The sequence below is a fragment of the Moschus berezovskii genome, chromosome 14 (genome assembly GCF_049115385.1).
Source record: "Moschus berezovskii isolate FMDL1 chromosome 14, NW_MosBer_1.0, whole genome shotgun sequence".
NCBI lineage: Eukaryota > Metazoa > Chordata > Mammalia > Artiodactyla > Moschidae > Moschus > Moschus berezovskii.
In genome coordinates this window covers 51,552,166-51,569,200 of record NC_142473.1, presented here as the reverse complement: position 1 = coordinate 51,569,200, position 17,035 = coordinate 51,552,166, and the positions used below count along the sequence as shown (strand labels likewise).

The following is a 17,035-nucleotide window of genomic DNA, read 5'->3' as shown; positions in this document are numbered from 1 at the left end:
TTTGTGAAGCATTATTTGGATCATTTTCATTTCTAGGTAATATTGTGACTTGTGAATATACAACAATTATTTATTGTACTCTTGAAATCTTTTTTGGTAAACTCCTGTGAATACTCCTATGAACATTTTTGTATATGTCTTTTGTATACGTCTTTTGGAGTAAATATTTGTCCATTTCTTTGGTTTACAACCGAAGAGTGGGATTTCTGGATCATATGGTATTTTTAGCTTAGTTTTTGGTATATAGCATCAACTATATTCCAAGGTGGTTGCACTAGTTTAAACTCTCATCAGCAGTATGAGAATTCTAGTCACTTTCTATTCTTCCCAGCACTTGATATTGTCAGAACTGTGGTGTTTCATTAGCAGAGACATCATTTTGCTGACAAAGGTTCAGATAGTCAAAGCGATGGTTCTTCCAGAAGTCATGTACAAAGGTGAGTGTTGGACCTTAAAGAAGGCTGAGAGCTGAAGAATTGATCCTTTCTAACTGTGGTGCTGGACAAGACTCTTGAGAGTCCCTTGTACAGCAAGATCAAACCAATCAATCCTAAAAGAAATCAAACCTGAATAGTCATTGGAAGGATTTACGTTGAGGCTGAAGCTCCAATACTTTGGTCACCTGATTCAAAGAGCCGACTCACTGGAAAAGACCCTGATGCTGGGAAAGATTGAGGGCAGGAGGGGATGCGGGTGACAGTGGATGAGATGGCTGGATGACATCATCAACTGAATGGACATGAGTTTGAGCAAACTCCAGGAGATAGTGAAGGACAGGGATGCCTGGCATGCTTCAGTCCAAGGAGTCTAAAGAGACAGACACACCTGGCTGAGCAACAACAATAAGATCTTAATTTGCATTTTCCTGGTGATGAAGAAGATGGAATACACTTTCCTAAATTCTTGCTTATTGAATACTTTTTCTTCAAGGAGGCAGGTGGAAGCTAAAACTTTTGTCCATTTCACTTTAGAATATTGTTTTCTTATGGTGTACAGGATTTCTTATGTATTTGGAAACCTTCTCTCAGTTACATATGTTGCCATATATTTTCTTCCAACCAGTGACTTCCACTTTTAATGACTTAAAAATATTGTTATTATTGTTTACTCAATATTTTTGAGAAAGCTTTGAGCCCCATACATACCATGTAGATAAAGTTATGACAAAGATTACAAGGCTGGACTTGAAGCACTCTGGGAACTCATATCTAATTATAGTTTATACTTCAGTGAATACTAGACACAGTTCATATGTCCTACCAAAGAAAAAATGCTAAAATTAGATGGTAATTTGAGGTCCCCCACCATTTTCAAATATTTTCTAAATATAGACTTAGTTTCAACAAAGCTAAAATTACCTCATCTCTCATTAGAGACCTAAAGAGTATTTACCTGTGAAGCTCTAAACAAATGTTTTCTCTTTGCTTGGAAAATCCCCACAGAAGCCACTAACCAATGCTGTACAGTCATTCTGAGCAAGATCAGTCATGAGTAGGGATTTTAAAACACTTGGCATCAGGCTGAGTTTGAGTGATTTAGAAGAAAAACCAAGTGATTCACAGACCCTACTAAAGAGGAGGGATTTGAATCATAGGGTGGTTGAATAAGGAAGACTAAATTATCTTACTTTTGGTCTTCTGAAACCAATGAGATTTACCAACTGCCATGAAGAGAAAGCAGAAATGGGGGAAAAATTAAATGTAGGCTAGGAATTAGAGAAAGAAGATTGTGTGATGATATGACAAGGACCAAAGATAGTATCACAAACAAGCATATTTCTGTACAATAAGAGAAAAATTCTCTGCTCTCCAAAGGCAGAGGAATCCTCCTTAGGAAATGGTAAGACTTTCACCAAAGTATATCTTATATAGCACACGGAATTCTAGTCATCATCTTGCAATAAAGTTTAGTGCTGTACAATCTGTAAATACACTGAATCACTGTGCTATACGCCTGAAATCAACATAGAGGTTTAAGAGATGGCTAGGCATGGTTTTACTTGTATTTATTTTGTAGAGCCAAATAATGGTAGTAACACTAAACGTAATTATGATAGTCTTATATATTTTGTTGAAAATGTCCCAGCCTGTGGTCAAAATCTCCATGGTTTTTCTTAACGCTAAAAGAATTTACAGTTGAGAAAATAGCTTCAAAAGTTTGCAATTCTAAACCTTTTTTCTTTCTAGAAAAATTTGCTTTTATCCTGTTTTATATATTGATATCATTTATATAGCATTACTTTAAAATTTTTCCACCAGTTAAATTAATGGTTAAAAAAAGCACTTATAGACAACTCTAGGTTAAAGCTGATGGAGAGAGAGAGTGATCGAGAGAAAGAGAGCACAGTCAAGATTAGAATTTTGGAAAAGTATGTGAGATGGGGAAGATTAAAATATAACAGAAAATATATAAAATATTTTTTGAAAATGATAAAAATATACAGTATAAAATACAATATAATCAAGTTGATTATCAAAAGAGACTAAAGAAGGTTTAAAAATATAAATGAAGAATTTTCTCAAAAAAGAAGGATCCTGAAGTCTTTTGATATTAATAAAAAAAACTACGTCTATGTCCCAGAGTACAGGAGAAAATTGGAACTCTAACTTTCCCAAGTTATGCTTTTGAACTGTAGTGTTGGAGAAGACTCTTGAGAGTCCCTTGGACTGCAAGGAAATCAAACCAGTCCACCTTAAAGGAAATCAGTCCTGAATCTTCACTGGAAGGTCTTATTCTGAAGCTGAAACTCCAATACTTTGGCCTCCTGATGTGAAGAATTGATTCATTGGAAAAGACCTGGATGCTGGGAAAAACTGAAGGCAGGAAGAGAAGGGGAAAACAGAGGATAAGATGGTTAGAAGGCATCACCAACTCGGACATGAGTTTGAGCAAGCTCCAGGAGTTGGTGAAGGACAGGGAAGCCTGACATGTTGCAGTCCATGGGGTTGCAATGAATCAGACACGACTGAGTGACTGAACTAAACTGAACTTTCCCAAAACACAACTTTATAAATAAATATTATACCCTATCCAATATAAAGTTTCATAGCTATTTTGGAGCTAAAACTAACACACAAAAAAGACATGAGCATATGATTACTTATACATATATATTCCCTGCTTACCTATATAGAGATTCAAGAGAATAAACAGGAAACATGAGAGTTCATTAGAGTTTAGCAATGTCATTAGTTAAATATAAACTAAAATCTTTTATCAACAAGAAACAGTTAGAGATATAATAGAAATGTCTATGGCTATGCTTTTTAAGCTGTAAATCTTTGTAAGTTTTTGGCCTGTCAAATATTTTGTCCATGATTATTCTGACTTCAAATATCAAGAATTATAGAGAGATCATGTTCAGCTTGGAAAACATGTGCAATAATTAGGTGCTTTCAAAATTCAACTATAATCCTGTGGACACAACAGAAATGACTTCTTGGAAGAAGGGAGATTATACGACTTAAAAGAATCAGTTTTATTAAAACTGAGTCCATCATTTGGAAATTGGTAGATGAAACAAAAGCAAAGACTAGTGAATGGCCTAGGAATATGAACAGACACTTATAGAAAGAGTTAAGAGTATAAAGCCAAGCAATACCAGGTCTTTGTTAACTATATTTGCACTATTTGAATTATTTTCAGTTGGTAGCAGACTCAAGACTCTTCAGTAGAATCAAATAGCACAGACAGGGTACAAAAAGATAATTTTTTCCTCTAAACATACTTTATATTGTGCAAATACTTGTCCATCTTTTGACTCTGACTGAAAAACTACTTCCTTCTTTTATTGGACATGTTTATTGGTACCAAAAGTAAAATACTTTGCAGTTGACCATCGTGCATGGAGTCAAAAGCTCCAGCCTGAAACCAAGATACCACTTCTTCAATGGGATCCCTGGACTGGAACCTACACACATCTGGATCTCAATGCCATTCTGACTCATGTACATCATTGCTGTCATAGGGAACTGTGAGCTTATCTATCTTATCTGCTATGAGGAGGCCCTTCATTGGACCATGTATTACTTCCTAGCCTTCCTGTCCCTTACAGATGCTAGTGGGTGTGCTTCATTTGTTCCCAATATGTTGTGTATCTTTTGGTTCAGTCTCAGAGAGGTTGACCTTAATGCCTGCCTTGTGCTGATGTTTTTCATTCACATGCTGACAGGCGTGGAGTCTTGTATGCTCATGCTTATGGCTCTGGGTCGCTATGTGACCATTTGCTACCCTCTATATTATTCTTCCTTGATAGCTCAGATAGTAAAGAATTTGCCTGCAATGTGGGAGACCCGGGTTCGATCTCTGGGTCAGGAAGATCCCCTGGAAAAGGAAATGGTAACCCACTCCAGTATTCTTGCCTGGAAAATCTCATGGACAGAGGAGCCTGGCAGGCTACAGTCCATGTGGTCACAAAGAGTCAGACATGACTGAGCGACTAACACACACACGATATTCTTCCATCCTCACCAACACCATAATTACCAAAGTTGGCCTTGTCACCTTGACTCAAATCGTGTTGCTTATGATACCATTCACTTTCCTGATCGAGTGTCTTCCCTACTGCAGAGGCAACCTCATTAAACACACTTATTGTGAGCATATGTCTCTGGCCACATTATCCTGTGGCAACATCAAGAATAATGCCATCGATGGTCTCATAGTTGCCATGTTGATTGGAGGGTTTGATATTTTCTGCACTTTTATGTCTTACACCAAACTTATCCGTGTTGTAGGAAATCTGTCCTCTGCAGATTCTTGTCACAAAGACTTCAGTACCTGTACATCACACATATGTGCTGTTGCCATCATCTGTGTCCCAGCCTTCTTCACTCATCGCTTTGGGGGACACAGCATAATTCACCATATCCACATTTTAATATCCAAGCTCTATTTACTGCTGCCTCCCACCTTGAATCCAATTGTCTATTGAGTGAAGACCAAGCAGATCTGTGAAAGTGATCAAACTGTTTTTTAGAGAGAAAGACATTTTGAATTTAAGATAAATCTAATATATAAAATCTGGATTTAGCATAATTATAAAGAAATATGGGCTTCCCTGGTGGCTCAGAGGTTAAAGCGTCTGCCTGCAATGTGGGAGACCTGGATTCGATCCCTGGGTCGGGAAGATCCCCTGGAGAAGGAAATGGCAAAGGAAGAGAAAAAACATAAAACTCAATAACCATGAGGTCAAGAGAAAATACCTGTCAATAGTCTCTTATAAGATTTATGAAACAATCACAAAATTTGTAATTTGAGAACTCTAATTTGATAGAAAAAATAAAATTGACAAGAAACTATTGTATTCTCGTGCAGTTTAACTTCAGTTAGTCCTTGTGGAATGGATGCATAGAATGAAATAATAGAATATACAACTTGAAGGAAACACTTGATGATGAATGCACTTTGATCCAAACACCATGAGGTGTATATAGCAAAGAATAAAGAAGGTCTGGTAGCCTGGAGAAACTCCAGAGGTTTGAGGAAGGCACCTAAGTGAACTGTCATGTGTGTGACAGGGAAGCAAGAAACACTTTCCTGAATGTGCTGATTTCCAAGAGTCTTTGTCAACTTTTTTGTTCAATATTTATGTGACACTTGCATAACTTTAGAGGAATAAAAACCTTGAATCTTAATTTATTTCTGTTCCCAGGAAATTATTTGGATGCCTTTGACTGTGTCAGTGTAAATACAAATGAAGTGGGAGTAGATATGATTACTAGAGCTGCTCATAATCTAGAATGTACTCCTTTGAGTTTATTTCATACAGGATCTTAAAAGGTACACAGGATAATATTTGATGGCTATGTGAGGAAAGGATTTATAAGTAGAGGAAAGCAGACTTGAAGAAAACCTATGTACTCAGCCAATCAAAGATGTCTGAGCTAACTACTTTCCTTAATTTTAACATTGAAAGAGCAACAATTAATCATCAGGGACAGTGAAGAGAAAAGCACCTTATTTAGACATCTGGAAATGTGAATAATAAAAGAAATGAAGGAGGAATAATAAATGTGGTATTAAGAAACAGTGATATTGAATGAAAAGTGAAGAAAATAAGGGCATAATTCAAGAGAAAACTGAAGAAATAGAATGGAATCAGGAAATGGTTACAGAGTTAGAAATGTTAGATTAAGATTATGCTCATCAATTGCTAATATGGAGAATATAGTTTAATATAATATTATAAGGACAGGGAAGCCTAGCATGCTACAGTCTATGACGTCATGAAGAGTCGGACACAACTTGGCCACTGAAAAACAGCAAATGTATGACAAAATAATTGTGAACTATATCGAAAATTCCACATACATTTGCAAGATTAACTTTGATGCTTGGAAGAAAAACCTGAATTTTTTTAAAAATTTAAAATGAATTTTTTTAAAAATAAAATAATTTAAGTGTTTGCATGTAATAAAAATTGTAAACTGATAATCAGAAAAATTTCTCTCTTCTGGACTTCTGTTTTGGGATTTTGCCTATCATATATTCTCACTTAAATCATATCCACACACTAGGAAACAGCTCAAGAAATTTATCTAAACTATTTTAAAACATATATATTTTTTATTGAATTTTTACTTCAAAATGATGACATAGCTATTATTATCCTCATTTTATATATAAGGAATATATGTATAGTACAGCTAGACTGTTTAAATCTCAGAATATTAAAATTAAAGTTTAAATACAATAATGTTAATAAGCTTGCATTGTGGGGAAAGTGTATGGGAGGCAACAACAACAAAAAGCAAAGCAAGAACATAAATGTTAAAATCTGAAAAAATAAAATGAAATAAATGAAATATATCTGAGGTACTGAGTAAGAAATTCCAATTAATTTTATGTTATTTTCCACATTATTAACACAAAGTAGGCTTCGCAGAAAATAAATATAACAGCAACAGTATAATTCTGAATTATGACTTACAACTAAATTAGAGCCAGGAGGCTGGAATCATTGAGGAATTTTTAAATAATTATAAAATAAATGGTGATGGAAGAATATTCCACTCAGTATTTATGAGGCAGAAGAGAGAGAAAAGCATAGAAAGAGGAAAATGAGAGAGAAGGAGAGAAGTAAAGACATGGAAAAAAAGGTGGATGGAATTTCAAATTCCGTCTCGTGCCCTAGTAACAGAGTTGTAAGGCTAGGCTCAGTGGGCTTTGTGAAAAAGACCCAACCTTCCCACATTCAACCTCATATAGTTTGATTAGATCTAGAACCAATGTATTAGGTACAAAGAACTCCCACACATATTTCAGTTTAATTAAATCATAATTCCTTTAAAATATGATATATTAATATTTCCAAAGGAAAGGAAGTATAAAGAAATTACAACGGGATGCCAAGGTAGTGAAAGTTATCTCGCTTTTGCAGAATCTCCAGAATCATTTGGCCACTTCTATATGGACACATGTTCAGATGTACAGACATGAAGAAAATAGAACAAACAGTACAAGTAGGAGAATCCAAAGTTCAGTGAGCATTCCACATTTTCACAAGACTGCCAACAGTATGGTTTTATGTTTTAATGAGCTGGAAAAGTTAAGCCAAAATTATAACTAGATTCTTTTCTCACTCTTCCCCTGAGTTCTGTCTCTCAGGATCCATGAATAACAAACTTCTCTTTGAAATGAAAAATACCATACACCTACTTTGTCTTTCAAATTAAACTATTTCCAAAGCAATTTTATAGAATGCTAAAAATTGAACAAGATTGAATAGAGATGGCTTAATTATTTTGCAGGATAATCAGAGATTCTGACTTTACCATTTCTATATTTAAGCTCAGAAGTCAAAGGCATCTCAGTCAACAGAATAGAAGTTTGATATTAGTCTGGTATTTTCCCCCAGTTCCTTTGGAACAATAAATATCTGTAGAAATACTAGACAATTGTGCTTATCTATTTACCTTTGGATATTTTATGCTAAATGATTAAAGGCACAGAGTTTTTAATACAATCAATACTATCTTTATGTACTCAAACACACCCTAAGCCCCCAGATAACAATAGCACACAAAGAGTTTGTAGGCTACTGTGTATGAGGTTTTGTGCAAGTGGTGCTGAATGTTCTGTGGAGAAAGAGTTGTGTGTATCAAGTGGAGCATTTTGCTAAGCACAGTTCTCGGGAGCAAAATATTGCACCCAACAGAAGCAGAAGATATTAAGAAGAGGTGGCAAGAATACACAGAAGAACTGTACAAAAAAGATCTTCATGACCAAGATAGTCACGATAACATGATCACTGACCTAGAGCCAGACAGAATGTGAAGTCAAGTGGGCCTTAGAAAGCATCACTACGAACAAAGCTAGTGGAGGTGATGGAATAACAATTGAGCTATTTCAAATCCTGAAAGATGATGCTGTGAAAGTGCTGCACTCAATATGCCAGCAAATTTGGAAAACTAAGCAATGGCCACAAGACTGGAAAAGGTCAGTCTTCATTCCAATCCCAAAGAAAGGGAATGGCAAAGAATGCTCAAACTACCACACAATTGCACTCATCTCACACGCTAGTAAAGTCATGCTCAAAATTCTCCAAGCTAGGCTTCAGCAATATGTGAATCGTGAACTTCCAGATGTTCAAGCAGGTTTTAGAAAAGGCAGAGGCACCAGAGATCAAATTGCCAACATCTGCTGGATCATGGAGAAAGCAAGAGAGTTCCAGAAAAACATCTATTTCTGCTTCATTGACTATGCCAAGGCCTTTGACTGTGTGGATCACAAGAAACTGTGGAACATTCTGAAGGAGATGGGAATCCCAGACCACCTGACCTGCCTCTTGAGAAACCTGTATGCAGGTCAGGAAGCAACAGTTAGAACTGGACATAGAACAACAGACTGGTTCCAAATAGGAAAAGGAGTACGTCAAGGTTGCATATTGTCACCCTGCTTATTTAACTTATATGCAGAGTACATCATGAGGAATGCTGGGCTGGAAGAAGCACAAGCTGGAATCAAGATTGCCGGGAGAAATATCAATAACCTCAGATATGCAGATGACACCACCCTTATGGCAGAAAGTGAAGAGGAACTCAAAGGCCTTTTGATGAAAGTGAAAGAGGAGAGTGAAACAGTTGGCTTGAAGCTCAACATTCAGAAAACGAAGATCATGGCATCTGGTCCCATCACTTCATGGGAAATAGATGGGGAAACAGTGGAATCAGTGTCAGACTTTATTTTTGGGGGCTCCAAAATCACTTCGGATGCTGATTGCTGCCATGAAATTAAAAGACGCTTGCTCTTTGGAAGGAAAGTTATGACCAGCCTAGATAGCATATTAAAAAGCAGAGACATTACTTTGCCAACCAAGGTCCGTCTAGTCAAGGCTATGGTTTTTCCCGTGGTCATGTATGGATGTAAGAGTTGGACTGTGAAGAGGGCTGAGCGCTGAAGAATTGATGCTTTTGAACTGTGGTGTTGGAGAAGACTCTTGAGAGTCCCTTGGACTGCAAAGAAATCCAACCAGTCCATTCTAAAAGAGATCAATCCTGGGTGTTCATTGGAAGGACTTATGCTAAAGCTGAAACTCCAATACTTTGGCCACCTCATGCGACGAGTTGACTCACTGGAAAAGAGTCTGATGCTGGGAGGGATTGGGGGTAGTAGGAGAAGGGGACGGCAGAGAGTGAGATGGCTGGATGGCATCACCGACTCGATGGACATGAGTTTGAGTGAACTCCGGGAGTTGGTGATGGACAGGGAGGCCTGGCGTGCTGTGGTTCATGGGGTTGCAAAGAGTCGGACACGACTAAGCGACTGAACTGAACTGAGAGTAGTGATAAGCACTTTGGTTGCACTTAAATCTGTTCTTTTGAGGCCATAAAAGAGGAAAATCAAGCAAAAAGGAAAAAAAGAGAAATAAAAATATTACAGAAGAAAAGGAAAAGGAAGAGAGCGATAAAGAAAATTTAAGGGAGGTTATCACAATCTGAATATTGTACAAAACATGGTACAATGGGAAAGAACAAATAGCAATGTTCGTAAGCAAAGGAAAAAAAAAAACAGAGACTTGGGATAGGGGACAATTATTCTCCTCAATCATTACTTAAAGTATAGGTGCCTTATTTAGATTAAAATTCTTAACTTTTTGTTCTAACTCATTCATCTGAATAAGAAGCTTTGGTTGGGCATCTGTTATTAGTGAGTTATAACTTAAGCCCTGTCCCTCGTGTTAGTCAACCTCTCTCTGATTAGACCATACATTCTGATTTGTCCATATTGGTGTGGTTAGTGGCCAGTTGCTCCCACTGAGATTTTCATTTGTCTATGCTGCCTGAGTGAGCAAACTCACCTTAATTGGGGGGGAAATATAAACAAGCCCTTTTGACTGAAGATCTAAAGCTTTATTTTCCCCGATGTATGCCATAAAATTGTTGATATTTTGATGCTAACTTCCTTGCCTCTGATAGAACTTGCTGAACTGGGGTGGAAAATGCAGAGGTGCTATTGAGTTTACTGTTGTGTATGGTGTTAGAGAATGTTCTAACTTCTATTCTATTACATGTAACTGTCCAGTAATTTTATTCTCTTACATGTAAGTTATAAAGAAAGCTGAGCACAGAAGAATTGATGCTTTTGAACTGTGGTGTTGGAGAAGACTCCTGAGAGTCCCTTGGACTGCAAAGAAATCCAACCAGTCCATCCTAAAGGAAATCAGTCCTGGGTGTTCACTGGAAGGACTAATGTGGAAGTTGACACTCCAATATTTTGGCCACCTGATTCGAAGAGATGACTCGTTTGAAAAGACCCTGATATTGGGAAAGTTTGAAGGCAGGAGGAGAAGGGGACAATAGAGGATGAGAGGTTAGATGGCATCACCGACTCAATGGACATCAGTTTGGGTAAACTCGGCAAGTTGGTGATGGACAGGGAGGCCTGGCATGATGAGGTTCATGGGGTCGCAGAGAGTCGGACACAACTGAGCGACTGAACTGAACTGAACTGACATGTAAGCTGTCTATTTATTAAGATACTGTCTTTTATCCATTGCAAGTTTTTGCCTCCTCTATTGTAGATTAATTGACCATAATTGCATGGGCTTATTTCTGGGCTCTCTATTCTGTTTTGATGACAATAGTTTTGTAGTATAGCCTGAAGTTCCAGTGCATGCTGTCTCCAGCTCTGTTCTTTCTCAAGTTAGCGGTGGCTATTCAAAGTCTTTTGTGTTCCCACACAGATTTCAAAATGATTTGTTCTAGTTCTCTGAAAAACCACCATTGATAATTTGAGAGGGATTGTATTGAATTTGTAGGTTGCCTTGGATAGTTTTGCCATTTAACAATATTGATTTTTTCAACTCAACAGCAAGGCATATCTTTCCATTTCTCTGAATCATCTACAATTTTCTGTATCAGTATTTTATAGTTCTCAGTTTATAAATATTTCAGCTTTTCTGCAAAATAGCCATACAATTTTAAACTTTTCCCAATATTGTGATAGAGTTAGAGTATCAGGGGAGTTTTGTGATACACTTTCAATGGTTAATTGAGAGAATTTCAACATTTGCTCTGAGTTTAACAGGAATCTTTACATATTCCCCATTGAGAATGACAAAAATCATTTTAATTTGCTTTTCGATCATTCCAGAATTAGTCTTCTTCAAAATAAAATAGTACAGGGGAAACTCAGGTAATAAAATGTAAAATAAATGCAAAACCGATTTGCCACAATATATACACATATATATAATATGCTCACATGTGTGGGTTTGTATATTTATTAGCTTATCTAATAAACTCAGGACAAACCACAAAGTAGGCACAAAATATTTCTATTATTCTTATATGATATATTTTATTCTCTGTATCTGTCACTTTCAATTTCTGCCTCTCTCTCTCTAAATATAAAATATAAAACAAATATTATATATATATTTCCATGAAAATGTATTATGAACATATATGCAATAGAGGTTATATGTATTGAATATGTTTCAATATATTTTTGAAATTTTGTGATTACATAGTTAGATCATCATTTTATAAAGCAAAATAAATGAAAAGCAAATAATTCTTATAATTATCAAAATTCTTGGTGAGAAACCACACCTGGGAGAAGGCATTTAACTTTCATACTCTTATCAATATCTCTCCTGCTGATAATTATGAATATAAAAGCTGATAAATATAGAAATAATTTCAAAAGTCACAAAGGAATTTTATTCTAAGCAGAGCCCTCTGATGTATCAATTTGGAGACCCAATCAGCTGTAAACACCCAAGTATGTGGAATCCTCAAAGGACACAGAAATTCTGTGTAGAGGTGGAAACTGGTTGTTGAACTCTTTGACACTCAGAAGTCTCCAGTCATGCCCATGAATCTGGTCTTTGCCAACACTAAGGTGAGTTTCAGAGATTCCCAAAGACTTACACTTTCCCCAAATATAAATACAAGACATGCAATTTCTTTGAGATGTTGTTGATTGTAAACTCAGTATTTCTTTTTGACTCTAACCAGAATAGATGACTGTTTCTCTGGGGACTAAAGAAAGAAACAACATTACCCTAATTGTGAAATATATTTAAAACTACTTCGTGGTTCACTGATGATGGAGAATTCCAGAGAACAGTGGACTTGAAAGGGAGGAAAACAAAAGTTTTTGCCTTAATTAATAGATATCTATACTCAGAATTGCTTCCAAGAGAATAGATTTTGTGGAAAGTAGTTGATGAGCAGACTTGAATCTTAGAAGGTAGTGAGAGGAATTTCTGAGTGGCCTCCCTGTAGATATCTTCTCACTGTTGTTCAGTCGCTAAGTGGTGCCTGACCCTTTTTGGAATCCCATGGATGTAGTCCTCCAGGCTCCTCTGTCCATGGTATTCTCCAGGCAAGAATACTGGAGTGGGTTTCCATTTCCGTCTGCAGATCTTCCCAACCCAGGGATAGAACCCTTGTCTCCTGCACTGGCTGGTGGATTTTTTACCACTGAGCCACCAGGGAAGTAGAAGTCTCATGCAGCTCCCCTACCAGGTTTTATACAGTGTTTATGTGAACAAATCTAGAAACAGGAATCTGGCTATTTCACAGATAAGTTCTTTCTCTGGAGATAGGTCCTTTACATAAAGACTGACTTTCTATAATTGTACACATTTATTCTATCTCTTCTCTAAGACAATAATAAAAGCAAGCTTTTTCTTTCTTCCTCTGTCATCATAAAGTAAGCTAGTTATGTCCAGTTAATGCGGTTCTTCAGTTTAGGCAACAGATTAAACACACAGCTTCAAGGTCAAACAAACCTGGCTTTACCAATTTCTAAATTTATGTTGACACACTTCTCATCAAATTACCTTGAACGTACATTTCTTCAAATATAAAATAAGGATGGTAACATATACCTTTGGCATTAATACAAATTTGAAGGTAGAAGTCAACCTCCATTGGAATATTAGCTCCATGAATGGAGAGGGTTTCTTCTATTTCAGTCATGAATATATCTTTAGAAACTAGAATGATATCAATAAATCTCTGTTAAATTTATACATTTTAGCATATAGCCAGAGAATTTTTATTATTATAATATGTAATGTACTTTAATGACTTATTAGACCCCACTTGGAGGATTAACTTCCATTTAACAATTCTAACACCTCTAATTATGTACTTTTATCACCTGCCCTCTTCTTTAAAAGTCATGAAAATATTAAAAAGGAAGATATGAGACTTTCTCAAGTCCATCATGGAGTCTGAATGTCTATGTCTCTACAAATAAGCATACAATAAAACTTTGTTCTCATATTTTCAGATATCCATCTAATTTTCCTTTTCAGTTCAGTTCAGTTCAGTTCAGTCGCTCAGTCGTGTACGACTCTTTGCGACCCTGTGAATCACAGCACACCAGGCCTCCCTGTCCATCACCAACTCCCGGAGTTCACTCAAACTCATGTCCATCGAGTCGGTGATGCCATCCAGCCATCTCATTCTCTGTCATCCATTTACAAATAGCTCATGTTATAGCAAAATCATCTGGCAAGGAGGATATAAAGAGACATCTTACTGAAGGCAGGGGGAAAAGAACTGGCACTGAGTTGATCTGTTCATCTGTTTATGATTTAATAAGTGTGGATAGACTGTTTAGTTATATGGTGTTGATGTTTAGGAGCCTGAGAATTTGCCATAATCAGTTTTAGTTTACAAGCTAGATGAGCAGAGCCAAAAGTTTTTCTTCCTCTGATATCTTAATATCTTGGTCTTCTGTTTTCAGTCTTGTGGCTTTAGTGCCTTGGAGCTATCTTAGAAGTAGGCAGACATCAGAGGTGGAATCTCATGTATGCCAATTCTCTTTGCAGATGTTCCAATTGGTACATGCTTACCTGCTACCTGGAATCAGCAAGAACTTTCAGGGATTGAACTAGATGAGATGTCCCTAGATTTCAGAGTTAGAGACATTTATAAATTTTTTCTAAGATATAAGAATATATTTTAATCTTGGAGTTCCTAGTAACTAGCACTTGCTATCTAAAATTCACCTCTCAATCATCTCAATATAACTGAGGTTTTTCAAAATCTCATATTCCTCTCCTGTCCTAAAGCGCACAATGGCACTTGAATTACAGCAGGGCTGAGCAGCTCCATTTGAATTTACTATATTAATCAGGGCAAGTTCGATCACATGGGATGTTTATCCTGAGATAAGGGGCACTCTTATCTCAGGTGAGGTAAGGTGAGGGGGCACTGGTGGTAAAGAACCTGCCTGCCGGTGTAGGAGACATAAGAGATGCAGGTTTGGTGCCTGGGTCAGGAAGATCCACTGGAGGAGGGCATGGAAACCCCAGGGATAGAGGAGCCTAGTAGGCTGCAGTCCATAGGTTACACAGAGTCAGACATGACTGAAGCAACTTAGCACACCTGCAAGAAATGATAATAATAGTGATAACAACAGTAGTATTGCTGCTAATATTTTTTGAGTATTCACTATGTGTTATATACAGTTTTAGCACAACATTTAGATTATCTTGTTGAGCAATATTGACACTTTCTGAGCTTGGCACAGTTATTATTTTCATTTTACATTGAGAAAACAGACATAAAATGGCTAAATAACTCATCAGTATCATATCCTAGGTAAGAACCAGAGATGGAATATGCATTTATATAAGGTGACTCCAAGGAACTTAATTAATGCTTCTCATTTGAAAAGTCATTTTGGTTAGTGTTGTTTTACATTTTGTTTTCAAGCACTTTGCTCACCTCTGAGCTATTTTCTTCTCCAGGAAAGGACCACGTTTAAAGAATATAATGTGCCCTCTTCCTGTCAGCCATTATGTCTGGAGCCAACAGCTCCAGTCTAACCCCGAAATTCTTTATCCTGAATGGTGTTCCTGGGCTGGAAACTGCACACATCTGGATCTCTCTGCCTTTCTGCTTCATGTACGCCATTGCTGTTGTGGGCAACTGTGGACTCATGTACCTCATCGGCCATGAGGAGGCCCTGCATCGCCCCATGTACTACTTTCTGGCCCTGCTCTCCTTCACAGATGTCACCCTGAGCACCACCACGGTACCCAACATGCTGTGCATATTCTGGTTCAACCTGAAGGAGATTGACTTCAATGGCTGCCTGACTCAGATGTTTTTTGTCCACATGCTGACTGGCATGGAGTCTGGGGTGCTCATGCTCATGGCGCTGGACCGCTATGTGGCCATCTGCTACCCCTTACGCTATGCCACCATCCTCACCAGTGCTGTCATTGCCAAGGCTGGTCTTGCCACTTTCCTGAGGGGAGTGATGCTCATCTTTCCATTCACTTTCCTTACCAAGCGCCTGCCCTATTGTCGAGGCAACTTCATCCCCCACACATACTGTGACCACATGTCTGTGGCCAAGGTGTCCTGTGGCAATTTCAAGGTCAATGCTATTTATGGTCTGATGGTTGCTCTCCTCATCGGTGTGTTTGACATGTGCTGTATTGCAGTGTCTTACACTATGATCTTGCGAGCTGTGGTGAGCCTGTCATCCATAGATGCTCGTCACAAAACCTTCAGCACCTGTACATCACATATCTGTGCTATTGTGATCACCTATGTCCCAGCTTTTTTCACTTTTTTCACCCACCGTTTTGGAGGACACAGTATCCCCCACCACATACACATCATTGTGGCCAACCTTTATCTGCTATTGCCTCCTACAATGAACCCAATTGTTTATGGTATCAAGACCAAACAGATTCGTGAGGGTGTAATCAAATTTTTGCTTGGAAAAAAGGTTGCTTTTACCCAAGACACATAAATCTTAAAATAGATACATTGCTGGGATGGGTGATGGGGAGGGGGTGTAAAATAGAATGAAGAAGAAATTTGTAAAAGATGTGAGTAAATTTGTAAAAGGAGAAAGAAATCTGTAAAAGCTGTGAAATGTTTGTAAAAAAAAATAGTATTGAAAACTAACTCCTCCAGTAGATAGATTCTTTTAAACCTTTTCAAGTATACATTATGAAATTTTTTTTCTGTGTAGAGATCTACCAAAAAAGAAATGCAGAATAAAGAAGTAACATACTCATTTCTTATAGATTTTATATTTTATATAAGGCTTAATAGACTCATGACATGTGAAGAGACAGGTAAGAAAATGAAAAACACAGGCTTAATGTCAATGCAAGCATTGTGTGTAAGAACAAGAAGCTGTGGTGATGTGTAGCAAGCACATCCTCTCCATAAAGGACATATTCTACTCAAATCAAGCACATTATTGCTATGGGGTTATGTGGGTCAAGTATTAAATACTTTCCAATATTTTTTAGGCAAGCTAAATTCAGATGTATTTTGAAATCTTCCAATTTTAACTATCAACTAAATATTTTAAAATATTTTTCATTTTATACATCAGTATTCTATTTTTTTCATCAGTTTGGAACCCTTCGTTTAAAATACATCTAAAAATATAATTGTGATATTATCAGTCAAGCAAGCAAAGGCACTTGTTAAATTTCTAGTATATGTTATAATTCATTCACTTATTCATTTTTTCCCCAGATAGTTATTAAGGCCATATTGTGGGTCATACTTTGGGTTTAATGAAAGAAAAGCAGAAT

At 37.0% G+C, this 17,035-nt stretch overlaps 1 protein-coding gene and 1 pseudogene across 1 annotated transcript; both read left to right on the top strand.

Annotated features, from left to right (window-relative positions):
* The first annotated feature begins 409 nt into the window (after positions 1-409).
* LOC129553589 (olfactory receptor 52N2-like) lies at positions 410-5,006 on the top strand (annotated as a pseudogene).
* Positions 5,007-15,267: 10,261 nt separating this feature from the next.
* Positions 15,268-16,233, top strand: LOC129553865 (olfactory receptor 52N2). Its single transcript, XM_055422565.2, has one exon. The coding sequence runs from the start codon at positions 15,268-15,270 to the stop codon at positions 16,231-16,233; it is 966 nt and encodes a 321-aa protein (XP_055278540.2).
* Positions 16,234-17,035: the final 802 nt, after the last annotated feature.